At 35.2% G+C, this 27,079-nt stretch overlaps 1 protein-coding gene across 4 annotated transcripts in view; it reads right to left on the bottom strand.

Moving 5' to 3' along the window:
- Nucleotides 1-27,079, bottom strand: part of LOC129740916 (zinc finger protein chinmo) — a 253,354-nt gene that overhangs the window by 100,892 nt on the left and 125,383 nt on the right. For all 4 annotated transcript variants that reach the window (XR_008736387.1, XM_055732564.1, XM_055732563.1 and 1 more), the window contains exon 3: nt 812-1,117. Coding sequence is in view for 3 of the 4 variants with exons in the window: in XM_055732564.1 (XP_055588539.1) it covers nt 812-926 (115 nt within the window). In the remaining variant the exon portion in view is untranslated. The remainder of the gene's footprint in view (nt 1-811; nt 1,118-27,079) is intronic.

Below are 27,079 nucleotides of genomic sequence, written 5' to 3' on the forward strand. Positions count from 1 at the left end.
GTTTATAGTTTAAATTTCTGAGAGCGGTTTTTTTTTTCATTTGAAAGACAATCACTTGAACTTCAAATAGGCAAAATTTGGTTTGTTTTTGGAAATTTTTACTATCAGTGAAAATGTAATTCCAAAATCTTTGAATAACTTTTTTTAAAGCTCAAAAACAAACAACTCTGCTGATGAAACTAAAAAATAAAGAAGCAATTGGATTTTTCTATGAGGAAGTTCAACTATTTAGTATTTGAACAAATGTTCATGTTTTGGATGATTGTAAAAATACTTAGAATCGTAAAGAATATTTTTATGAAGTTCATGTTTTAAAAAATTATGAAAACACAGGTAACCGGATCGTATCTCGCAAAAATTTTTAGAAATTATTGCAATAAATCAATGAAGTTTTAAGAAAATACAAAATGTTCGAAAATTATATTAATCCCATCATATATTGATGAATCTTCTATATAAGATAATCTGTCAGGAAGAAATGCATAATGATGTTCGAGTATCAAAATCTTCATTATTTTATTAAAAAAAAATTTTGTCTTCAAACCATCAGTTATTTTTTTGATAAATTTGTTTCCATTCTGAATGTAAAGTTTTTATATTTAGCCTGGCATGCCAAATATTCTTAATGATTTCGCCAATTTTGGAACAAATTGTCCAAATCAATCAATAGTTTTCGATCCCTGCGTTTGTGTAATAAATGTTCTAAAAATTTGATTTTTGAGACCAATCGCGATAACAAAAAACGCTATCGATGATCATTGAAATAAAACTATTTTAAATTTTGTATAAATAAAGAAAATTAAGAACTTACCTCCACAGACCAGCGTGACGTCGGTGAGGGTGGCCGAATCGAACAGGTTGGAGAACGCTGCCGCCAGATTCGAGGAGTAGTTGCTCCATTTGAGGCAGTACTGTTGCTGATCCATGTTTGCTGCCGTTTGATGGTGCTGCTGAGTGCTGCTGACTGCTGCTGGATGCCTGCCGTGCTTTTCCGTTTCCGGCTTCAGTTTGATCGGATTTTGTTACCGATATCGGCTGAGAGGTGAATTAGTGCGGGGACCCCGAAATTGGGTTCTTCAATTTCGGAGAGTTGGACCGGACTCGTTACTCGTGGGATCTGAAATTAAAGGAAACGGTAACATTAGTGTATGTTATGAGGATTGAAAAAAAAACGATTTAAAATTAAGCTCATGAGCTTTTTTGCACAAACCTAAGCACATTCAATCTACAAATTAGAATATCAATTGAAACAGTACCCTGGATTCATCAAAACGGTATTCAAATGTCCCTTTAATTGGTGACGCATCAAAACCCAAAATCATTTGCATCAACGGCTAACATGTATAACATTGTACTTGAACTTTGACAATTCTAATTATCGGCACTGCTGGGGAAAAAATTGCAATCGAAATTAGGCCATTGAGTTAATTGCTTTCAAATTGGATTCTACTTAGTCGTTGCTCAATACGATTATACATTTAAAATAGCAATCCAATCGATTCATTTTTTTTTTTCAAACGGTTCATTTTTGCAGACTGCTTTTATCAGCTCTATTCAATAGCCAATTGATCTACTCTAGAGCACTTTAGTCTTGTCTCAGATATTTTTCAGTTTTTCTCTTCGCCAGTAACTTATTTGTACATAAGCAAAGGCCCAGAAGCAGCAGCCATGATTCACCGAGTTGTGTGTTTTCCTCCGGCAACTGCACATAGTCGGAATGAATTTTCCCTGAATCCATCCCCAAACGAAGGTTTTCCTCGATTCGGTTTGAGTGTCCTTGAACCGGTACACCAGCAGCAGGAATGCTACTGGAAAAACCAAAAAATGGAGAGAAAACCCCCCCTGAACTGTTTTTTTTTTCGGTTGCTGCCTATTGCGTTTTCTTCAGGCGAAACGTTTTGAGGTTATGTTGGGGGATGGAGACACGAGGAGCTTTGCCATGTTGTGTGCACTAGCATGACCGGGCCAACCATTTGGGACCTACTACAGCTAGATGAAGTTCTTCGTGATCGAGGACCATCGAGAGCATACACTCTGACTAAATACATAGCAGAAGACGACCGGGCCGAGGAAGCCCGAGGAGGTTTCAGATTCTTGGCACTACTGCTAGGAAAACTGTACCAAACGCATTTTCCTTCTCCATCATGGAGAATCGTTTCTTTTCCCGGTGCGTTTCCGGAAATGGACGGCTATGTGGCTGGCGGAAGTGAACAAGAAATGGGCAGAATGGGCCAGTTGATACACACCACACATTTTCGGATGGTTAGATTTTCAAGTAGCAACGATGACGTGCTTTCGGAGCCAGCCCGATGCTGATGATGGTTCTTTGTTTGCAGCTTTCAGGGGAAAGGGGGACGCGAAGACGAAGACGACGACGACGTCGCCCGGAAGGAAAGAAGAGGGCGTCGTTGAAAAGGTTGTACTTTTTCATCCGGAATAGTGAAATTGCACACGCAACGAGCACAGTTTGTGGCAAAGATATATGAGATTAGATTAGAGCTTTCGGTTACTTGAGGAGTCATAACCATTAATAATTGGATGAGGGAAATGTTGGAGCCATTTTTTGGTTTAACATTTTCAAAAACTGAATTTCAACTACTTTTTTTACCAATTTTAGCATAATATCAAAATTATTACTTACTTTTATAAGAAAACCATAAGTTGTGTACTTTTGTACTTGTATACTTGCATACTTGTATACTTGTATACTTGTAGATTTATATACTTGTATACTTGTATACTTGTATACTTGTATAATTGAATACTTGAAAACCTGTCAACATATTTTGTTTTTAATTTGATGTATCAATAAATTTATGTCAAAAGCTTTATTCAATACTTCTTCCAAAAAATGTAACATTTTTCGACAAGAAGCACCAACGAAGGTAACAAATCTCAATCACTTATACGCGTCTATTTGCGTTCCAAGGTGGTCTCAGCCAATCAAGTGTATCAATGGAAGATCAACAGCAGTGCGTGTTAATTTTATGCGTATTCAAACTGTGGGAGAGACATGAATTGCGGGGGGCTAGACCAGTCAATCAAAATAAGGAAAAAAAAACAACAGTCCATATCTTAACGCACGATGCTGATTGGCCAAGGTCTTTGACCGTCTGAAGACTCGTCTGGCCAGTTTGTATCCATTAACGGATTTGAGGTTTGCCAAATCTGAGACAGGTGATTCGCGGCTCTTGAATTTGTCATTTGGCACTGTTTAGCACTTAAAATTTTAAAATTTAGTACACTTTAACTTCGATCACTTTTAATATTTTTAATTTTTTGTTGAATCAAGTCAATAATATACAGGTCTCTGTCAAGTATGCTCATAATAAATGCCACCACAAATTTAAATTGTAAGTATATGCTGCACGCTGTATTTTTTCCTTTCTAACTCACAAAAACATAACAAAAATATTACCCCGTAAAAAAACCAAAACCAGACACACAAACAAGAAACTGGTTAATTACATGTTTGTAGAGCAGAGAATAGCGAAAATGACCGCATTTGAAAACGCACCAAATAGGAACCAAAAATCAAAAAGTAAAAAGAAAATCGCACGCACCCGGGGACTGTAGATGGAAGCAAAAAAATAGAGACTTTAATGGGGTGCAGATTAATATTTATAAACTGACAAACCACCATTGGTGTGTCGTTTTTATTTTCATTCCTCAACTCTACCTTCAACGAGCACCATTTAAAATTAAAAGCAGCTGAATACGCTCCGGTTAGCTACGACGGCCTGCAACTTTAGCTGCAAATGAAAGTCAGTTTTCGGGAGAGGACAAAAATTTAGCGCTTCGTCAACCATAGACTGTTCCAGAAATTTTAAGCACAACTTTTACTAACAGTCATTTTAAATCGATATTTTTCGAATTCTACTGGCTGCGTCCTTTTGTTAACACATTTCTGTACGTGATGACATCAAAAAAAAAATTAAGTTTGTGATTACATTTCAAAATGCGTGGTCTTACTCCGGAGAAGAGAAAAACTAAATATCGTGCACAAGTGTGACGATGTACTGTGATTGGAATCTCATTGAGAATATTGACCAAAGAAAAGGATGTGAACGTCGGAGCGATACGGACAGCTATTAAAAAATATGAATGTGAACATTGTGGGCTTTTAAAGGTGAACCGAGGAATGGTAAAAAATCTGATCCTGTAAGTCCTGCTATCGACAAAAAGGTTGGGGATGTCCACAAACAGAAACCATCGGCTTCCATTCGGGATGTGGCGAGAAAAGTCGGGACCTCGGCGTCTAACGTGATGCGTGCTAGAGAGCGACTTGGGATCAAGACATACCGGAAGCAGATAAAAAAAATATATAAAAGAAACCCAAATCAAGCCACTTCTGTCAAACCAAGAGCCCGGAAACTGTATAATTCAGTATTTTAAAAAGTTTTGGGTGCATGATCATGGAAGATGAAACGTATGTGAAATTGGACTATAAAAACCCTTCATGGGTCATAATACTTCACTGTGCGCAAGGATAAAAATATCCCCGAAACGTGGAAGGCCATTATCACTAAAAAATTTGGCAAAAAGGTGATGGTGTTGCAGTGCGAGTGCGGCAAAATATCTAGCCCGTACGTCACATCGGAACCAATGAACACCCAGAACTATATCGTTTATTGCCAAAGATCAAGCAGCATGATAGAGCCGTCATATTTTGGCCCGATTTGGCATCATGTCATTACGCCAAAGACACACTAGGGTGTACAAAAGCCAAAACGTCTGTTTTTGCCGAAAAACATGAATTCGCCAAATTGGCCCGAGGCACTACCAATCGAGACTTTTTGGCCTTTGACCAAAGCAAAGCTACGAAAATACATCAGCTGGTATTGATGACATAGGAAAATTCAAAAAAGATTGGCCAGCAGTGTTGAAAATGGTGGGTAGGGCAGACCCGACCCCTTATCATAAAGACTCGGGGTTGACCACACAAACCTCTCTGCCTGAAGGTTTGAGGCCTGACTTCTCCTCTAACGACTCGAAGACCGACCTCTTATCTTCAGGATTCGAGGTTTGCCACCTTGCACGTCGTGTGCCTGATCGAGAGCAGCTTATCCTAGACTCGCGCCTGTCACGGCACACGCGCGGGACTTAACGCAACGACTCGGATGATTCCCGACGAAGACGTCATCCTACTCCGACTCGAATAGCTCACCCGGTGTCGAGAGCCACTCTACCTGTGAGTATTCCCTGAACGTGGAATAACCCTTTCCAAACGATTTCCACTGCGAAGAAGGTCAAGTCTTATCTCCGCAGCTTCTGTCGTTGAGAACCGCCCTACTCGGATACTCCCCGAAGGTGGAGCATCCTACGCATCCTGTGTGCCAGATCGAGAGCAACTTGTCCTGGACTCGCGCCTGTCACGGCACACGTTCGGGACTTGGAACGCTACGACTCGGATGTTTCTCGACGGTGACGACATCCTACACCGACTCGAGAGGCTCGCCCGGCATCGAGAGCCTCTCTACCCGTGGGTATCCCCCGACAGTGGTTAACCCTCTTCCCTCGAGATCCGCTACGAGGTAGGTAAAGTCTTATCCCCGCAGTTTCCTCCTTAGGAAGCGGCACTACTCGGGTACCCCCCGACATTGGGGTATCCTACACACGTTCGCGGCGCACCCTTGACGTCCGCTACGCAGAAGATGATGCCTTATCTTTGTAGCTTCGGTCAAGGGATCGGATGCACACTACTCAGATGCTCCCCGTCGATGGAGTCATCCTACACCGTTCGCGGACTGCCGTTGGTTCCAGCTCCTCTGCAGGGCAGTCATGATCCGGGTGAACCCATCGCTGACCGCATGCCAAGTGTTGGAATCCACACACACCCTCCGTACAACGTTATCTGCTGTCGTGTCAGGCCCACAGGCGGCAAATATGGAAGTACGTACCGCCGCAAACCTCGGACAGACAAACACCACATGCTCGGGTGTTTCTTCTTCATCACCACAATCTGGGCAATTTGGCGAAGCCACATGTCCAAACCTGTAGTGGTACTTCATGAAGCATCCATGACCAGTCAGGAATTGCGTCATATATAAGTCCACTTCACCGTGCCTTCTTCTGATCCAGCTCCCGATGTGCGGGATCAGACTATGGGTCCTCTTGTTGAGCTGTCCCACAGCTGCTGCCAGTTGGACATCGAGTCCTCGTTGGCGAGATCTCGTACGTTGGGCGTGTCTTTGTTGTCGTAGCAATAGACATCCTCTCAAGCAAAACCGAGATGGGCATGACACCCGCTACTACACAGGCGGCTTCAGACGACAAGGTCCGGTATCCGCTGATAACCTGCAGGTTCATCAGCCGCTGAACGCTGCTAAGTCGCTGCAGGTTACAGTTTCTTCCCAGGGCCTGCCTCCAGGCCGCTGCTCCGTACTGCAAGATCGATGTGGTCGAACTTGCCAGGATCCGTCTTTTGCTGCTTTGGACGGCCGAGGAGTTCGGCATCATCCGTGTGAGTGCGGCCGTGGCCATTGACGCTCTCTTGCACACGTAATCGACATGGCTCGTAAAGCTGAGCCTATCGTCTATCATCACACTTAGGTACTTGATTGCGCGTTTGGACACTATATAGTATAGTATAGTATAGTATAGTATAGTATAGTATAGTATAGTATAGTATAGTATAGTATAGTATAGTATAGTATAGTATAGTATAGTATAGTATAGTATAGTATAGTATAGTATAGTATAGTATAGTATAGTATAGTATAGTATAGTATAGTATAGTATAGTATAGTATAGTATAGTATAGTATAGTATAGTATAGTATAGTATAGTATAGTATAGTATAGTATAGTATAGTATAGTATAGTATAGTATAGTATAGTATAGTATAGTATAGTATAGTATAGTATAGTATAGTATAGTATAGTATAGTATAGTATAGTATAGTATAGTATAGTATAGTATAGTATAGTATAGTATAGTATAGTATAGTATAGTATAGTATAGTATAGTATAGTATAGTATAGTATAGTATAGTATAGTATAGTATAGTATAGTATAGTATAGTATAGTATAGTATAGTATAGTATAGTATAGTATAGTATAGTATAGTATAGTATAGTATAGTATAGTATAGTATAGTATAGTATAGTATAGTATAGTATAGTATAGTATAGTATAGTATAGTATAGTATAGTATAGTATAGTATAGTATAGTATAGTATAGTATAGTATAGTATAGTATAGTATAGTATAGTATAGTATAGTATAGTATAGTATAGTATAGTATAGTATAGTATAGTATAGTATAGTATAGTATAGTATAGTATAGTATAGTATAGTATAGTATAGTATAGTATAGTATAGTATAGTATAGTATAGTATAGTATAGTATAGTATAGTATAGTATAGTATAGTATAGTATAGTATAGTATAGTATAGTATAGTATAGTATAGTATAGTATAGTATAGTATAGTATAGTATAGTATAGTATAGTATAGTATAGTATAGTATAGTATAGTATAGTATAGTATAGTATAGTATAGTATAGTATAGTATAGTATAGTATAGTATAGTATAGTATAGTATAGTATAGTATAGTATAGTATAGTATAGTATAGTATAGTATAGTATAGTATAGTATAGTATAGTATAGTATAGTATAGTATAGTATAGTATAGTATAGTATAGTATAGTATAGTATAGTATAGTATAGTATAGTATAGTATAGTATAGTATAGTATAGTATAGTATAGTATAGTATAGTATAGTATAGTATAGTATAGTATAGTATAGTATAGTATAGTATAGTATAGTATAGTATAGTATAGTATAGTATAGTATAGTATAGTATAGTATAGTATAGTATAGTATAGTATAGTATAGTATAGTATAGTATAGTATAGTATAGTATAGTATAGTATAGTATAGTATAGTATCAGGGCCGTAGGAAGAACCGACTCATGGGGGGGGTTTTGGTGACTAATTTTTATCTATGAATTTTTGCCCAACAACACACGGAAAAAAATATGTTTGTTACTATATGATTATTCATTTTTAAGTACTCATTAATAGTTTTCGTATGAAATCGTAACTTTAGAGAAGGCACAAATGCCACAAGGATGGTATAGTGTCATTAATAAAACCTTTAAAAAAGTAACCTCTAGAAACAAAATATAAAATTTGCTTCTATCGATGGTCAAAATTTTTGAGCTTGTTTAAAACTCTGGTAGATAAAAGTTATTTGATTTGAGCATAAAATAAGCTCTTACCTTGAATTTCTTAAATTAATTTCTCAAATCAAACAAGCCTTTTCTTCTAAACTCTTTCACAAATTCCAAGATTCTAACTTTTGATGAAAATAAATAAAATTTTCCACCAAAAAAAACAGTTAGAGATAAAAAAATTTTGGATCAAATTTGTTTGATACAAACTTGAACTAAACTTATGATTTTCTTTTGAAATTTGGCTTTAAAAAAAATGCAATTTTAATAATGTTAAATCAAACACTGAGAAAATAAAGACTTGTGTGCAGATTTTTAGGCGAAGATCAGATACATGTTTTTTTAACAGGGAACATTTTTCATGAAAAATCAATAACATAATAAAAATCCTGCGGATGTTTTTTTTAAATATAATTTGGGATATTAGGCATGAATCAAAACCTAGAAAATTTACTCAAATTCTACTTTATATTTGTGATTTTCAGCTGAATTGTATGTACAAATTAATTCTGTTTTAAAAAAATGAAATCTGGAAAATGAGTTGACAAGCAAATTTTAAAGTTTATGTTCTTTTGAATTTTTCAACAATTTTATGTTGTCTGAAAAACTCATCCACAAGCAAAATCCTTTTCTGAATTTAAATCTGAATTCTAAACCTGAGCTCAAAAATTGAACTTTGAGTTTGTTCCGATTTTTTATAAGATTGCTGAAATGTACAAAAATACGATTTGAGAATCTTAATTCCAGATTAGAATTTTAGGAGGCAAGTCTTTGAGCCCTCATTCATGAATCTATTACATAAATTTTGTATTGCTGGTTTAAGCTTAATTCATTATTTTAATTATTTGACTTTAATCAGTTTTTTGAATCTGATAAAATGTGAATTTCAAATGATGAATCTGAATCTGAGTTTTCATTTTTTGGATCGCCATTTAGAAGTTTAAAATGCTAAAATTTTGTGTTGCAATAAAATTTGGGAACTTCGAATTTGAATATTAAACAAAATTCTTGTTTTTTTTACATTTTGAAAACTATTGAAAATGCATGTGATTTTCGAAAAACATTATTCAATGTTAATATGAAATGCAGAACCGAATTTGAACAAGGATTTCAAATCAGCTTTTCATTCCTAATTTTTTATGATTATTCGAACTGAAAATCAAGAATCCTAAACTGGACAAAATCAGAAATACGAAAATATGTTGAAATTCAATTTTGGTTATGAGAATATGGAACCAGAACCTTCAAAATGGGTTTAATTTAAAATTTAATTTTCAGAACGGAATTTTTATGATAAGGTTGCAAGATTGCTTGGTTTTAACCGCATTGATCCGGATATTCAATAGAAAATTTGGGAAAAGTCCGATCCTACCCGGTTGCCCGGATTTCATTGGAAAAGTCTGGATTTTACCCGGGTTTGTTCTAATGTTCATTCTTAAATCAAACTTAAAAATACATATTGAGTTGAATTTTTTTTTCCTTGGTTTTGACCAAAATTGCCCAGTATTAACTGGATTTTGGTCGACAATTTTGATATCAAATATCCGGATCTTGCCAGGTTTTTATTTAAAACAGCCCGAATTTGTCCGACCCGGATACGTGCTGAAAAAATCTGACAACTTTATTCTATGAAGAAGTGAGAAAATTTTGAAAAACTATAGCAGAATTTTCAACTTAGGATGGGTTTTTGAAATTTTTGCATTAGTTTTAAAATTTTGAGTCTAGTGTAGAATATTTCGCTTGCTTTTCTGGACCCTCATGGGGGGGGTTTAACCCCCAAAACCCCCCCCGTTCCTACGGCCATGTATAGTATAGTATAGTATAGTATAGTATAGTATAGTATAGTATAGTATAGTATAGTATAGTATAGTATAGTATAGTATAGTATAAGGGTATATACGGACGATAGTATTGGCGAAAAATTGGCCTCAGCCATAACCTCAAATTTTGATTTGCTGGCGGCCTCACCAGTGATGCTAGGTTCGTTACTAAAATTAGTACTTGCTTGTTTTAAACTGATTATAATATTTCTGAATTGATTAAATTTATAGCTATCAACAGCTTAACATTTGAATTAATTACGGGGCGCTCCTGAATGGATGAAGATAAGCCATCTTAGCTAATAAATTTTCAAGGTGAATTCAAAACATCTGAAGTATATTTTTATGTACTGCTTGGTAGGTTAAAAAGAGTTGTTTCTAACTTCTAAACGAATACAAAGTCATTCACTGTTACAAACAAGTAAATTGATGAAAGCCCCGGCTATGTTGACTTTGAAAATAAACGCGTACATGCTCTGATTATTTTAAACATATCAACAAAATTCGCTACATCGTTTAAGTGTGCGATACAGTAAGTTGTTATTTCATGTAGATAAATGATGCGTTTAATATCACATTCGAATAGAAATCGACGGGAAAGTTGCAAGTTCTCAGTACTGATGAAAATGTTTTTCAATAACAATGCAATTAAAAAAATGTAATCATTTTCCAAATATCAATGCACTTGGCAGCCCTGAACATCCAAAACAACAAAAAAACGAACACCTATGTATCGCTTTTCGATAGGACGAATTTGTCGATATTAGTACCGGAAAATCGCGTTTATCGTGCGCCCTTCTCAAAAATCGATTCTATTCTCCCATGGTTTGAGGTTAGGGCTGAGGCCTTCTGCTAAGGTGGTGTTCGTGTAGAACTGTCAATATATCCTAATAGTATAGTATAGTATAGTATAGTATAGTATAGTATAGTATAGTATAGTATAGTATAGTATAGTATAGTATAGTATAGTATAGTATAGTATAGTATAGTATAGTATAGTATAGTATAGTATAGTATAGTATAGTATAGTATAGTATAGTATAGTATAGTATAGTATAGTATAGTATAGTATAGTATAGTATAGTATAGTATAGTATAGTATAGTATAGTATAGTATAGTATAGTATAGTATAGTATAGTATAGTATAGTATAGTATAGTATAGTATAGTATAGTATAGTATAGTATAGTATAGTATAGTATAGTATAGTATAGTATAGTATAGTATAGTATAGTATAGTATAGTATAGTATAGTATAGTATAGTATAGTATAGTATAGTATAGTATAGTATAGTATAGTATAGTATAGTATAGTATAGTATAGTATAGTATAGTATAGTATAGTATAGTATAGTATAGTATAGTATAGTATAGTATAGTATAGTATAGTATAGTATAGTATAGTATAGTATAGTATAGTATAGTATAGTATAGTATAGTATAGTATAGTATAGTATAGTATAGTATAGTATAGTATAGTATAGTATAGTATAGTATAGTATAGTATAGTATAGTATAGTATAGTATAGTATAGTATAGTATAGTATAGTATAGTATAGTATAGTATAGTTAGTATAGTATAGTTAGTATAGTATAGTATAGTATAGTTAATTTTGTATTTTGGTGAACACCTTTTAATCACAATGTCCCCATCAATCGGGCACATAAATGTCAATCGCTTCCATCTACCGTTTCATTGTGTTTTTTTTTTTTTTGGAAACAACGAATAACCGGAAACATGTACACGTGTACGACATGCGTTGCGTATGCAGTAAGCGCAAATAAGTCAAATTGGAACAGACCCGCCGAAAAAGTGCGTGCACCGAAAACATGTCTAGAAACGGGTTTTACAAGTTTTCCGAAAAATTAAATATAGCAGCAATGAAAACAACACTGCAAGCCTCGCTGTTTCCATTCCAGACGCTACGGTCAAATTTTGATTGTAGGCATGCCAACTCTAAATTGGTGGCAGAGAGTGGGTGCAATAATGCGCGGACTGCATGATAAATTGCTTTCCCCATTTTTTTGCTTCGTTTTTAATATCTTGGGTTGGGATTTCCCCCCTCCCCCTTTCATTCTTTTCGACTTCTTTCACAATGCAGCTTTCAGTGTAGCGCTGCGGAAAATTGGTGCCTGCACGCAATGTACGCATTTTGCATTCAATTGCCCGGGTTTAGCCCCGGGGCGAAAAATCTAGGGCGGAAACCGGTTTTATTTTCCCGGAATGAAAAACGTCTTGATTGATAACAGCCCTGCTGCAGAAAGGGTGTTACTCAGCAAAGGCCGTGTCGGTAGCATGTGTTCGTGACGTTTGGAGAGTGCTGTTTACTTTTCAGATAACAATCGGGTTTTTTTTGCGTTTTGAGTTATTATTCAAGTAGTAGTACAATTTGAACGTAAACGCGAGATTTTACGTGAATTCTTTTAGAGTTTTCTCTATGTGTATAATTAGTTGTTAATAATAACGTAACGACTGAAAAATCAAAAAAAAATTATTCAAGTTAATAAATAGTGCTGATTGATTAATAAGAATGATAATTAATTTGATAAGTTTAAAGAAAATATTTTCTTACTTTTGTTCAATATCTACCTAATCTTACACTTTAAGAAATGTGTAATGCTCCTAAAATTAGAATTGTATGTCAAACAACAACAGATCATGGATAAAGCTTACATAAATATTGGGTGCGTTTGTTTTTTAGAAAATTATGTACATTGAAAAGTTTTTGAATTAAAAACGGTCAATGCTCTTAAATAAAGTTGCCATTTTTTCCCAGACGTATCCGGGATATTTTTTTATATATACCTGACAAAATACGGATATTTGATCTCAAAATAATCAACCCGAAATTCAAGCAATAGCTGAGCAAATTTGGTATCTAAACTCAAAGAATTGCGTTTCCGGTTCCAAACATCAAAAGTTTTAATTACTATTTAAGTTTGAGTTTTTTATTTGATTTTGGAAATGAAGTAAAACTCATAGCATTTGGAATGATATCCGGAAAACCGGCCCTTTCCCTTATTTGGTATCAAATATTCGAGCAAGACCGGATAAAAGCGGGCCCGTTTACTAGAAAATTATCAAATTTTAAAATTTATCGTACATGAGCCAATAATCAGAACTGTAATGTGTTCTGTAACTATTTGCCACAAAAAATATACGGTCAAGCCAAAAATCGATATTTTTCTGGTACCACTGCACTTTTTTCCTCGTTAACACGGTGTGATGCTAGGAGGAAGTGCGTGAGCGATGCGTCGACTTAATAGAGGAGAAGTTGGGAAGGGAAGAACAGTTGTTGGGTACCCGTTCCTACTAGCCTTCATCGTCGTGGGAATGGGAAAACGCACTCTCTATTTGCGAATGAATGCGTCCGAAATGCGCATGAACCGATAAAATGACGTCCCGAGCAGCATCGAGTGGGGTTGGCGGAAGGACGCGTGGGGGAAGGTGTATGTGTGCCAACCAGAAAGAAGTGAAGCAGCAGCACTATTCTCGGTGCGTAGCCCGGCCAGCTCCGGATGATTTTTGCTCGGTTGCTAGCTAGCAAGCGAGGCGAGAGTGCGTTTCACAACTCTATTTCGTGAAATCACTGGGAAAAATCCATCTCCTTGTACGGGAGGAAGTTTCCTGCCTTCCTCGCTTCGCTCCTTTCCCTGGTCCCTTAAGACGACAACAGAAGGGTGGCTCCAGAGATGGTGAATTGGTTGGGAGCGGAACGGGGAAGACTAACGATTGTCGGTTGAGTGGCAAACTGGCACAGGCAGGGATGATATCAGAAGTGATGTTAAAAACAGGACTAGAGAGAGGACAAGTGGTGGAATTGGGCGAAGGGGGGAATAGTCCGGGTGGTGGAAATTTTAAATTATGTTCTATGTGCTTGGTGCGTGCTACGCCTGGCTGCCAGTCAGTGGCACTGCTGCTGTTTTTGTGCGTGAGGAATTGCTTTTTGCCTGTTGGCACACTTTATGTAATGTCTTGGCTGGCACACGGGGATGCTCTAAGAGAGTAGTATAGTGGTGCAGATGGGTTGTCGTGGGAGCTTCTTTTCCGGATAGGGCAAATGGCAGCAGCTAGAGAAGGGAGCTGGAACATTCGGGGATACATAAAGGAGGAAGGCTTTTTGCAAGCAAGGCTGCTGCTGTTGCGGATGCTCTTGGAATGGCCACGAACCGGCGACGACAAACGGCAGCAGGATTTTGTGACATAGGCTCACACAAAGTTTCGTTCCTGGAGCCTAGAATGTGGCGCCAGTTAGCGGCGCGTTGTGTTACGCAATTTGCCGAAAGTTTCTTTTTTTTTCTTGGTGAAAGCAGCGTGTTCAGGAGGAAAATGGGAATTTAAACATGGCTTGCAAAGAGTGAGGCATGACGAAGGGATGAACCTAGTAGTTACAAGAGGTATGTTTTATGGAGACGCTTGATAAATGGTGTTAAGACTAGAAGAAGGCATCCGTTTCAGTTCAAAATTATATTTTTCCACAGATTAAGATCAACTTAGTTGTGATTTTTCCCCTTTTTAAACAAATAAAAAACAGAATTTTGTTGATATACTACAAAATTCAACTGCTTCTGCGAATCAAATGTAAAAATTTTAATCATATAAATCGTCAAATTCAGAGAACTTTTTAATAATACCAAGACTATTGAACTTTGGCTCCAAACACATGCACTTAAACTAAAGTTGCCAGATTGCCCGGTTTTATCCGGGCTCGCCCAGATATTTAATACTGAAATTGGGAACAGTCCGGTCCGGCCCATTTGTCCGGATTTAATTGAAAAATGCTCGGATTTTGCCCGGATTACTTTATTTGGCAAATCAAACACACATAAAAATCACGAACGCCTCCAAAATTAAACTTTTTGAACAAGTTTCATAAAAATAACCATGAAAAGGTTTTTGGAAGCCTGAAATACGATTCAACATCTGTCGATGAGTTTTACGAGAAAAACATTTTTTTTTCATTTTTTTTTTTTTTGAAAATTTTTTGGGTTTTGAGTAAATTTGTCCGGATATTGCCAGGGTTTATAAACGTCACTTTCGATATCGAATGCCCTGATTTTTCCAGGATTTAATTAAAAATGGCCCGGTTTGTCCGGCCTGGATACCCGCTGAAAAAATTCTGGCAATCTTATGCTTATGGAAAATTTGATAAATGTGTTGCAAAAATTAAATATTTACTAAAAAACAGAACTAAGATACGAGCTTCTGTTTCCAGTAAAATAAACATGATTATGTTCATAAAACTCAAAACTCCTTCTTGTTTAAAATAGTTTTTTGTTTCATCTAACATTCTGCATGTTAGACGGCCATTCCGAGCCGGACCCCGTTAAAATCCGTTAAAAGTGTCCGCCAGTCAGCCAGCCAGCAACAAATCTCGACGCCCCGGCTAGATCCCATTATCTGATTAAAAAGTCAAAAAATCGCTTTCTTACATGCCGGCTAAAATTCCCTCGACAGGAGCCGAGAAAACCGCAACGGCCACCAATTCAAAAAGGAGTGAATCGCTAAGTCAGCAGTAAGCACCGCGTCAACAAACAGGAAAACCCCATTAAAGTTCTCGATGGAGTTTAAGATTTGTGTTGGTTTTTTTTTGCTTCATTCACGTCTCGCGAGCTTCACGGGTTGGCCTTAGGAAATCCTTAAAGCGGGTTCCCTTCAGTGGTGCCTTAAAGGGCACCGGAAAGACAGTGGTAAGGAAAATCAAAACAACAAAACTCCGATTTTCACACCCCAGAATGACTGGAACTGAGAATCATCAAAAAAAAAAGCGGAAGCGGAAAAAACTTTGGTAGTAAGAAAATGAGTGGGTTGATGGTTTTTTTCTCTCGATTCGGTATCTGACTGGGATCATTTTGTGGAATTGTTGCCTTGTTTGGAACCACTTGTTTTTTTTTTTTTTTTATTTTGGTGGCTGCCGGTGGCTTCATTGAGTCAGGTCAATCAGAATTACTCTGAAATTCTTTCCAAACACCAAGACGGGAACCATTTTCGAGGAAAGATTTATGCAATTGTTTTTTGGATAAAAAAAACTATGAAATTTTATCAGGAAAATAAAATATTTTACAGAATCAAAAATCGAAAGCAAAAATCAACTACGAGAGAATACAATGCTTTAGTCGTTATGTGCATCATTTTTCGTAGTCATCAATTTTTCAACCGTCCTGCTTGGTTAGGAACCCACCCGCCAAATTTAGCGCTCAAGCACTGCAGTAGCAGCATCGATCTGCAAGCTCACTCTCCCGGTTCATTCATTTTCATAACCGAGGACTGCAGCAGAAAATCGTTAAAATGCCAAGTAAAAGGAAAACGAAGAGAGCATTATTTTTATTAGACTCCAGCCAGCCAGTCAGCCAGTCTGTGGTAACCCAAGAATGGAGTGGAAAATCTGGTAAGGGGGGATGAATGCAAACACGTATACACATATACAGAGACCAACCCTCAGGTGGGCAACGCTCGAGTGAAAGTGAAAATCTTCTGAAAGCTTCACAAATCCTGAAACCCAACCGAAAATGCACAGGAAGTCGTCGAATTTTCCTGGAAGGTCTTTTCGCTTGAGGGAAAGAACCATCTGCAGTGAATCGCCATCGTCTTTGGAGCGTGTTTTTTATGTACACCGAGCGAAGAAAATCTGCACCGAGTATGGGGGATATACACATAATATGATGCCATTCTGCAGTGTGTTGCATCAGTTTCGGGCAAAACCTTTCGTTGGTGTAGCAGCTTGTGTCGAACGACCTGGAGGGATTCGTTTTGCCTGATTGCAAAACATTTCGGTTCTCTTCGTCCAATGAGAAAAAGGGCTGCTTGGAAGCATATAAATCTCAATTTGATATCTATATCATTTTGGATGGGTTTTGCTCCAGACTTCTGACCCTGCATGGGGTATCGATTTTAGCATCGACTGGTTTATATAATTTTCAAATTGCCAAACTGGAACGAGTTTTCTACATTCAGCCAGCCGTGTTCTTCCCCACCGAAAAATTCTTAGTTGTGCTCTTTTGTCACTTGCAGTTTTATTACTTAGGAACCAACGTCATACCGCCACCTTCTTCCAGTTGGTTTTGGTGCTGAACCAATAAAAGGGGTTAAAAACTTCACCCTTCCCCTTTTTAGCTAAAACTCAAAGTTATTCTGTATATAAAAACATACCAAGTCCCGAAACACCGAAACAGTTCGCATTAACGATCCCCGGAAAAACTCAGCCGAACCATTACTGGTAAACTGAAATAGGTAGGATATGGCTCTTGCATTTTTATTCCAGCAAACTGGAAGCCGAATTACAGGAACAGATAAAACAAAAACGCAAACCAACAGTTGGGGTAGCTGCTTGCTGCTTCCCGAAAAGTCCTCCAGAGTTGGTTTGCCCATCAAAAAGGTGGAACCTGGAACGTTTTGTAATAAAATTGCATTTTATGGGCTGTTCCTGTAAATGTTAAATTTACACCCCATCTCCATTTTATATTCTGGAAGCAATTTTTGTTTGGGAGAGGAAATTGAAAAATATGCACCTAATGTTTTTTGTATGTTCACTTACATGGAAACCACAATGCATTTTCAGAGATACAAAGGAACGTACTGAAATTTGTTTCAGTTATTGGCTTCAGAATAAGCATGTCAGAATCTTTCTAGCACGTATCCAGGGTATGTCATCTCAAAATCTGTCTCAATCCAGGCATTTGATTCTAAAAATATTAACCCTAAGTTCAGACATCACCCGGGCAATTATGGGAAAACCCAGTTATTGTTCAATAAAAATTTAGAAGAAAAACACTTAACCATCTACAGTAAGGTTGTCCGATTTTTTTCAGCACGTAACCGGGAAAATACGGGCAATTTTATATAAAAACCTGGCAATATCCGGGCATTTGATTTCAAAATTGACGACCGAAAAAACTGACAAATTTTATGATTATTTTTATAAAACTAGATCATAAAATTTCGTTTTGGAGCCATAAACAGAAAAAAAATTACAATACAATTTGTTTTTTTTTTGCTTGATTTGGCAAAAAAGCGAAAAAATCAGGGCAAAATCCGGGCGTTTTCCAATGAAATCCTGGAAATTTTGTATCAAATATCCGGCCAAACCTGGATAAAACCGGGCAATTTGCCCAGCAATAATTCCCAAATAATTCCTTGAATTTTTTCTCCCATTTTAAGCATAATTGTACTGAAATTCAACACAAACAATTTTAATACATCAAAAACTCAATTAACTTTAACCAAAAAACCAAAAAAAAAAATTAAAAAAAAAAACGTTTCATTTCTTACACTATTTCAACACTAAAAACTTTTGAAAAACCACTTTTGTTTTTTGAAGCATGAATTGCTCTGTTACAAATCAAAAATTTTAACTCGTGACTTGAACATTGGAAAATTTGTTTAAACTTGTTTTTATTGATGCAAACGTCATAAGTTATGAAAACTTGTTTTTTGTTTTTTGCTGTTGTTGGAGTTTTGTGTAAATCAAGTGAAATCCGAGCTTTTTTTTTATCCAAAAATGAGTACAGGGCTTGATCTAACTTTCTCCCATTTTATATAAAATTTTTGGGCAAGTTTGGGTTGAACCAGGCAATCTGAAAAGCTGAGTCCAGTAAACTTATTAAAATTATAATTCAAGATGTATTGTAGGTGCGCATTAATAATGGGGTAATTTTTTAAAATTATTTTGTAAAATGTTTGCAGTATGTTAAAAAAAAGGTGATATATAATTCATAGGCACCCAAATAGCTGTTTTTTTTTTTGAGTAATTAATTGAATTTTTTAATGCCTTAAAATGGAAAGACAGTGGGACATTTTTAATCCTTATAATTAAAATTTAAAAAAAAAAACTAATCCACTTCAGCATTATATTTGTCATTATTTTCAAAATAAAAACGAGTTTTGAAGTCCTAATATTTAAATTTTGATTTTTTTTTGTCTTTGGTCTTCAATTTTCAAATTTTGACAACACATTTAGAGCTAAAACAATATAAAATCTAAAACCTGTGTTTTGATAAATAGAAACGTTTCCCTTACTTTTATCATTTTAATCTTTTTTTATCGATTCAAGAAATAATTGATATATCTTATAGGTATAGGTTCTTGAATAATAAAGTAGAAACTTTTTAAAAAAAATCTAGATTTCCTTGAAACAGCGAATCCTCATTAAGTTTTTTCTCGTTTTTTATTAAGAGAGTTCTCATTTTTTTTCCATGCCATGAATGTGCACTACTCTACGAAGTATACATTCGGTGGCTTAAAACATCTCAATTAATTTCGAACTATGTTCGAACAATGATTCAAAGTAGCAACTTGTAAACATTACCTAAATTCGCAATGCTAACACATTAAGAACCGCAAAGAAATCTACGCCGTAAAACCTGTTATCTTTTTATCAAAATTTGCTTGAATTTTTTTTTAATTGAGATACTTTGAGCTACCGAATGTATACTTCGTAGAGTAGTGCACATTCACGGCAAGGTAAAAAATGAGAACTCTCTAACTAAAAACGAGAAAAAACCTAATATGGATTCGCTATTTAAAAGAAATCTTGATTTTTTTTAAACGGTTTCTGCTTTATTATTCAAGAACCTATACTTTATCAGTATTAGTTTAAATGCTGAATTGAGATTTTTAAAGCTTTTTATTTGAAGTTAAAAAATTATCTATTGAAGCCTATTATTCCGATAACTCGAAAAATTAATCTTCGACACTCTTGACAAAAATAAATAAAGATTTTCTTCTTTTAATTTAATTAAAAGATATACTCTCTTAATTTTTAAAAAGATATTTGTTCCAAATTGATATTTCACATTTCAATTTGTGATTAAATATGTTGTAAAATAATCGCGGAATTTTTGAAATCTGTTTACTTCAGTTCAAAATAAACTCAAAAAAATTGATAACGATGATAAATAATTTTAAATCAGGATCAGTTTATGACCTGAACTTAAATTTATTTCGTATTGAGTTGTTTTAAATCTGATGTTATGTTCAATGAAATAAATTTCTTTGCAATGATTATTTTTTCCAAAGCTTTAAATTCTGGTTTTATTCTAGATTTGAATTTATCTTTATTTTCTGGTATTCGAGAACATAGAAAGCTTTTGATAAAATCCAAAAGCAAATAAGTAAAATAAAATTCTTAAAATTGCTTAACAAGCCAGTCGCTTATTCACAATAAGGAACTTCAATTTAAAAATGTTAATCAAAACTTAACTGAATTAATGATAAATGACCGAAAAAAAGCATTGATTTTAGATTTTGACTCTAAATAACTTTGAATAGAATCAGTAAAACAAACAAATTGGAATTTTTATCAATATAATTTTAAAAAAATGGCAATTATCTCCAAATGCATTGACATTTCAAATACATTAATAAATTTTTACAAACAGATTTTGATACCCCAAATTTAACTTTAGGAATTCAGAACTAAGTTAGAACAATTAAATTTTTGGTACAAAGTTCTGAAAAATGGACTGTCTTTGGAAGGTTTTGAAATGTGTTGGAGTTTTTTTTTTGTGTAAAAACAATAAAACATTGGATTTTTTTTATGGAATCAATGATTAAGCTTGCCAGATTTACCAATTTGCCCGAACATTTAATACAAAATTTGGGTAAATTCCAGTCCGACCCTGTTGACTGGATTTCATTGTAAAAAAAAGCCCGGTTATGAATTTATGTGTCCAAAACGATTTTTTTTGTAATTAAATTTTATTTAAATAATCATGAAAGGTTTTATGGAGGTCTGCTGATTAAATTCGATGAAACAATTTTTTTTCAAGTTTTTTTTCTGATTTTGTTAAGAAGCTTAAGGGTTTTGAACCGATTTGCCCGTATATTGCTCGATTTTTTTTTATCGAAAATATTGAAATAAAATATCTGGATTTGGACAGGTTTCTAGATTAGAAAAAGCCTGAATTTGTCTGGCCCGGCGTGCTAAGAAAACTTTGGCAACCTTACCAATGAAGTGTCCTTTTATTCAAGGCTTTAAGCAAGGAATTTTTATTAATTTAATATTTTTTTCTAATTATTTAAAGTTTTAAAAATGAGAGACAGTTATTAAATGATTGTTTTCATCTCCTCCGACAACGTGATTATTATTTTTTAAATTCAGTTTATTTGAATTCCTTTTCCAAATATGGAGTCATCTCATCAAAAGTATTCTCTAAAATTATTTTTTCTGAATGCTTAATCGTATTTAAAAAAAAATGACTCTCTTTCAATGTTAAGATGTTTTGATCAATGTTTTTTACAAATATCAACCGTTATTTTTGACGAGCAACTTTTTAAATGTTTTAATTTGAAAGCTATTTAATTATGTTAACGAATTCACGACTTAATCAGTCGGGAAAATCAGTCATGGAATTTTTCAAAATAATTAACTTTCACTTTAAGTCTGTTGATAAGTGTTTATGATTAGAGTTTGTTGGAATATATGAAAGGAATTTGTAGATCTAAGAAAAACACATGATTGCAGTAGATGTTTAATGGAACTATTTTACAAAGGCACTCAAAAAAAAGGGTTTAACCTAAGGAATTTTTTCAGCACGTCTCCGGGCCCAAATCCAATTTTATATAAAAATCGGCAAAACCCGGGTATATGATTTCAAATTGGCGACCAGAAATCCGGACATAATCCAGGCAAATTTGGACAAAACCCAGAAATTACTCAACAAAAATCAAGTAAAAAAATTTTAAAAAAAGTTTTTTTTTTTATTGAACAAAAAAGAACTTAACATACATTTACAAAATTATTTAATAGCTTTTCATTACCTTAACAAATATTTAAGTAACAATCAAACAAATTCTCCAATTTTTTTTTCTTTTGTTCCATCTTAATTCGCGTATACTTTTTTGAAACAAATACAAATTTGCATTTGGAAATTTTTCCACGCAATATCCTATATAACGTACTAATTAAAACCGTTTTTTGGAGAGGATCTTCGCAATCTTTACTTAGTATATCTCCTATATTGACAAAAACAATTCTGTAACTGGTTCGTAATATTCTTTCTACCCATGAATATTACATCTTCGTTTGCAAAACACGACCTCAATTGATGTTCATTCGTATCAGTTTTTTTAGAAATATTGCAAAATTCATTATTCAAATTTCCACTATTGTATTCAGTATCAGTTTCAGTTTTTTTTTAGTAAAAGCCAAGCAGTCTTTATAATCCGAACATAGAAATTTATTATTTGTCCAACGTTTCGGTGCTTGTTGCCACCATCTTCAGGGAAAATGTATCTGTCAGATGCGTTATTTTCCCTGAAGATGGTGCCAACAAGCACCGAAACGTTTAACAAAAAATAAATTTCTATGTTAGAATTATAAAGACTGCTTGGCTATTACTAAAAATAAACAACGTACAGTTGATAAATTCTCATCATGTATTCAGTAAGTTTCTTTTTGTTGGGTATTAGATAAAGCTGGAACAAATATCAATTTCTTCTTTTGTCTTCCCCCCCCCCCCCCTTCGAAATTTCCAAAAACCCGAAGGAGGTAATAAATAAAGTTTTTAGTATTTCATGGAAATTTTGATAAAAAAATTCAAGTATCCGAAAGATTACAAGACCAAAAAAGTAATTTTGGAAGATGGAAGTAATTTCACCATGTGTATTCTTGATTTTATTGAATTTTTCAATAAAAAATTTCATTATTTTATAGGTTTTGTGCAATGATATAGCATGCAATTTTTTGCATGCAAGATTTTGTGCAATTCATTCCAGTTTATTTGTTTTTCGCATTATTTTTTATTGCCCCCCCCCCCCCCTCGCGATGTTCCAACTCTGGGTGACAAAAGAAAGATTTGAAATTTGTTCCGGCCTAATTTGACAATAAATTTAAACTTGATCGATCAGTGAACATCAAGAATGAATAACATTAAATAAATATTCTTCAATTTTGGGCTTGATCGTATCGCCAAAGACAAGTGATCTTTATAATCGTTTTGCAGTTTCAATTACAGGGCTGTTTTTGAGATGGTTCGCTTTCAAAATCCATTCTATTTGATTCCTCGTCAGTCTTCCTAGATGGTTTAATTTCAAAAAATATTCTCCATTTGAAGGAGCAACTTGTATGTTTCTTACAAAAAATGCTTTGCATTTTTCTTCTGGATCAATCAATCCCTAGCCTCAATCAATTTCTTAATAAAGTTGCTTCCTTTCTACTCGAAACATATTATTTTTTCAAACTAATTGTCCAACTATTGACTTAATTTGAGCTAGGTGTTTATTTTTTGGAGGGTAAATCTGTGCTTTGTACCAAAGCTTGGACAGGACAAAAGAATTTATATACTAAATTTTTCCAATAAACTCGAAATCTTAAAATTGTTTAAAGATGTCCTATGAGAAATGTCGGCAATCGGTTTTCCATAATTTCGGTCAACACTTTCGTCCCAAGTTTTTTTTTAAAGTCTACTCAAAGTACGTTTAAATAATTTGTTTCTGGAATAAGAAACGGGCCACCAGGGCAATTTTTAATGTGAAAAAAACGAGATTTTTGTAAATTAAGCTGAATTTTAGAATACTTTGAGAAAGAATTGATTTTTGTTAAAACAACATCAAACTCCTCAGAGTTTCTTAGAAACATATCAATGTCATCGGCGAAAACTACACTCTAAGGAACTTATCAAAAGTATGTTTTCATCAATTTTCCGAATAAGTGGCTCTATGTACAGGGCAAATAAAAACATACTAAGGAGACAGCCTTGTCGTACAGAAGATTGAACTCGTATTTCCTGAGTAAAAAATCCGTTCTAATGAACCTTGGAGGAAGCTTGGCTATAAAGTCGTTGAAAACAGGATATGAACATTTCAGGAAAACCAAATTTCACAAGTACTTTCCAAAGAAAATTATGATCTACAGAATCGAAAGCCTTGGCAAGGTCCAAACTGAGCAAAAAACCTTGGTTTTTTTATTTTCCATTGCTTTTGTCATTATTCGACGGATTTCCTTCAAATTACTAGCACACGATCGTCCTGGAACACAAGCGCTTTGTCCTCTATCAATTAATTTATCTAATAATAGTTGAATTCGATTTGCTAACATTCAAATGAAAAGTTTATAATATGTATTAGGTAACCTTATAGGTCGAATATTATTATATCAAAAGATTTTTAAATCAAGGTGAAAATACCATCAGTAAATTCTTTAGGAGGTGTAGAAGTTCCATCGATTCAAAACATATTGCAAGTCGAATTTCAATATTTCAAAATGGCTTGTATAGAATTCATACGTCAATCCGTCCGGACCTGGCGATTTTTTCTTATTACATGCCTTCAATGTGGAAAATTTTTTTCCCTTAGTAATTGGCTGAAGTAAATATTGATTTTTCTGATTCTGATCTTCCCAATTTTTTTAATTTTGAGTGATTCCCCGGTGTATTATTTTTGATAGTTGAAATTTTCTCGCCCTCAGCTTAACTTCAAAGCTCGTCGACAGAATCGTATTTTAGGCTTCCAGTTAAGCTTTCATGATTATTTTCATAACACTTGCTCAAAAAAAAATCGTTTTGAAGGCATAAATTAAAAAAAATTACAACACAATTTGTTTTTTTTTTGTTTTGTTGGATTTGCCAAATAAAGTGAATAAATCTGGGCAAAATCCGGGCATTTTTTCGAGGAAATCCGGACAACTGGGCCCACCATTGTACCGACATTTATTTTGGTTGAGTCTGAAAGTAACAAGTAAGTCTTGCTCCTATTTTACTCTACATACGTGCCCCTAGAGGCATTTGGTAGGTGAAAATTTAGTCTTTTACCTACAGGAACGACGGCGGCGCCTGTCCGGGGACGACGCCGGCTGCAACTTTGCTGATGGTACGAAACACGTCGTTCAGCACGTGGCGTACACGTACATTGGCGTCACTCGAGCAGCAATTAGACCAAATTAGGAGCCTCGTTTATCTAAACGCTTCTTGACGGTGGCGTCGTCTCTGCTTAGGCGCTCGTCAGCTACTTTCGTTTACCTTTAATCGCGTTATAATCCCTGTGAGCTTGAGTTTTGTGACAAACTGACGTTTTTTTGGCGTAAAAAAAAGTCGCTTCATTTCTACGTACTTCAAGCTTCTAGCAGCATTTTGTTAGGAGATGCATTCTTCAACTTCTCCAGCACTCCTACAAAAAACGACTTTTTCAAGCCGAAACGCACCATTTCAAGGTAGTCTGGCTCGGCCGGTTCCGACGGATGTTGTCTCTCGCAAAGGTGAAACCGAAAAAAAGTGCGTTCTGCAACCGTACTTCTCAAACGCAAAAGCAAACGCAACGAAACAGAGAAAAAAACGCCCCAAACCGCATTCCCCCTTTCAAGCTGCTGGGTGCCAAAAACCTAAAATTAAGAGGAAAAAAAAATCCGCTGACCTAGTCCAAAATCCAAATGCGCCAAGCGGAGCAGCAGCTTGAATGCGTTTGCGTTGGAGCGTTTTCACGTTTTGGCGCACAACAAACCGCACTCACCAAAAAATTGTAAGGGGGCAAGAAGTGGTTTGGGAAAGTAAAAACCAAACGGTCTTGGTGCGTGTGCGTGACCTCTGTCAAGATAAAACTGTGCGCCAACAAAACGCAAAACAAACGGCTGCGACGCGCCGTGCTTTTGGTGCGTTTTTACTCCACTCACTCACGAATCGGTGGTTCCGTTCACTCATCAAACGCCGAAAGCATTTTTATTAATAGCAAAGTTTGACATTTCGGATCACCCCGAATGCGAATCGGATTTCGGGTGCGTTACTTTCGATGCAGAAACGCATGGCAGCATGTTTTCGGGGTACTGGTTTCTACGAAAAGATAGAAAAAAACCATTGGTGGGGCTGCCCTCGAAACGCACTTTGCCCGACGGCTGAGTGAACTCTCCGGTAAAGCAACTGGATTCAATGTTGAATTATTAAACAAATTTGGGCCAAACTGGATATGGAGATAATCTGTGTTGACTTGGTTGAGGCGATATTCATGTAGTTCACGGGTGTTTTACATTTAGATTGTTTAGTTATTTGATGTCGTTGTGACACATTTTGGAAACGAAAAAAAAAACACTCATGTTTGCCTTAAAACTTCTGGTTTCAAGGTCCAAAAGCTGTGTATTCAGGTATCGGTTTTGGTGTAATTGTTTCGAAAAGTTGTTAATCGAGAGATAGAAAATAAGCAAGTGATTCAAAAATAGATGGTATTTTTTATGGTTGTTTTGTTTCCTGTGTAAAAGGTCAGTAAAAAAAAGCGATTTGCCTTCGAATCTTACTCATGGGGTGAAAATAATGCTATTTAAAAAATCAAGACAACTTAAACGTTTTCAAGCTGATTTACCCATAGCTTGAAGGATTTTCCCGTTGACCCGGACTTGCCCGGATATTTCATACATATTTTGAATTAGTTCTGGTGCGGCTCGGTTGCTCGAATTTTGTTGAAAAATGTCCTGATTTTGACCCTAAGTATTTATTCACATTATTGTATTTGAATTTATCGCCGTGAATGTTTGCTCTTGTATTTTATCGACTTTTCTCAGTGTTTTTTTTATACATAATATGATAAAAACCCAAATTTACCAGTGTTCCAGACGTTTCAAAATACTCTGGAAATCACTCGAGGACAAAATTACTGGCCATCATCTAAACTACTTCGTTCAAAATCAAAGTAGTTTAGACGATGACCAAAAATTTTGTCTACTGAAGAAGGAGCGAATGCCAGAGTAGCTCGAAACGTCTGGACAACTGGTAAATTTCAGTTTCTTATATGCAAACTTTAATTAATTCCATAGCATCCACATTATTCGCTAAATCTATCAAACCCTAGTTTAGTCATTATATTTTTTTTTGCGAATAAAATGAATTTTTTTGAGCAAGTTGTTACAAATTAATTATGAAACATGAATCGTGTTTTTGGAAGCTTCAAGTACAATTCAAAGTCTGCTGATGTATTCGAAGAAAAAAAATTGAACTGTTTTTATTAATGATTTTTTGATTTGTAGTTTCTGGATTTTAACAAATTTGTTAATATTGTTCGTTTTTGGATTAAAAATTTACTATCAAAAATTGTTACACCTTGATATCGTCAGGTATTAAGAGAAATAGCCCTGATCTACCCTGCCCCAATACGTGCAGGG

This window comes from Uranotaenia lowii, chromosome 2 (assembly GCF_029784155.1).
Source record: "Uranotaenia lowii strain MFRU-FL chromosome 2, ASM2978415v1, whole genome shotgun sequence".
Lineage (NCBI taxonomy): Eukaryota > Metazoa > Arthropoda > Insecta > Diptera > Culicidae > Uranotaenia > Uranotaenia lowii.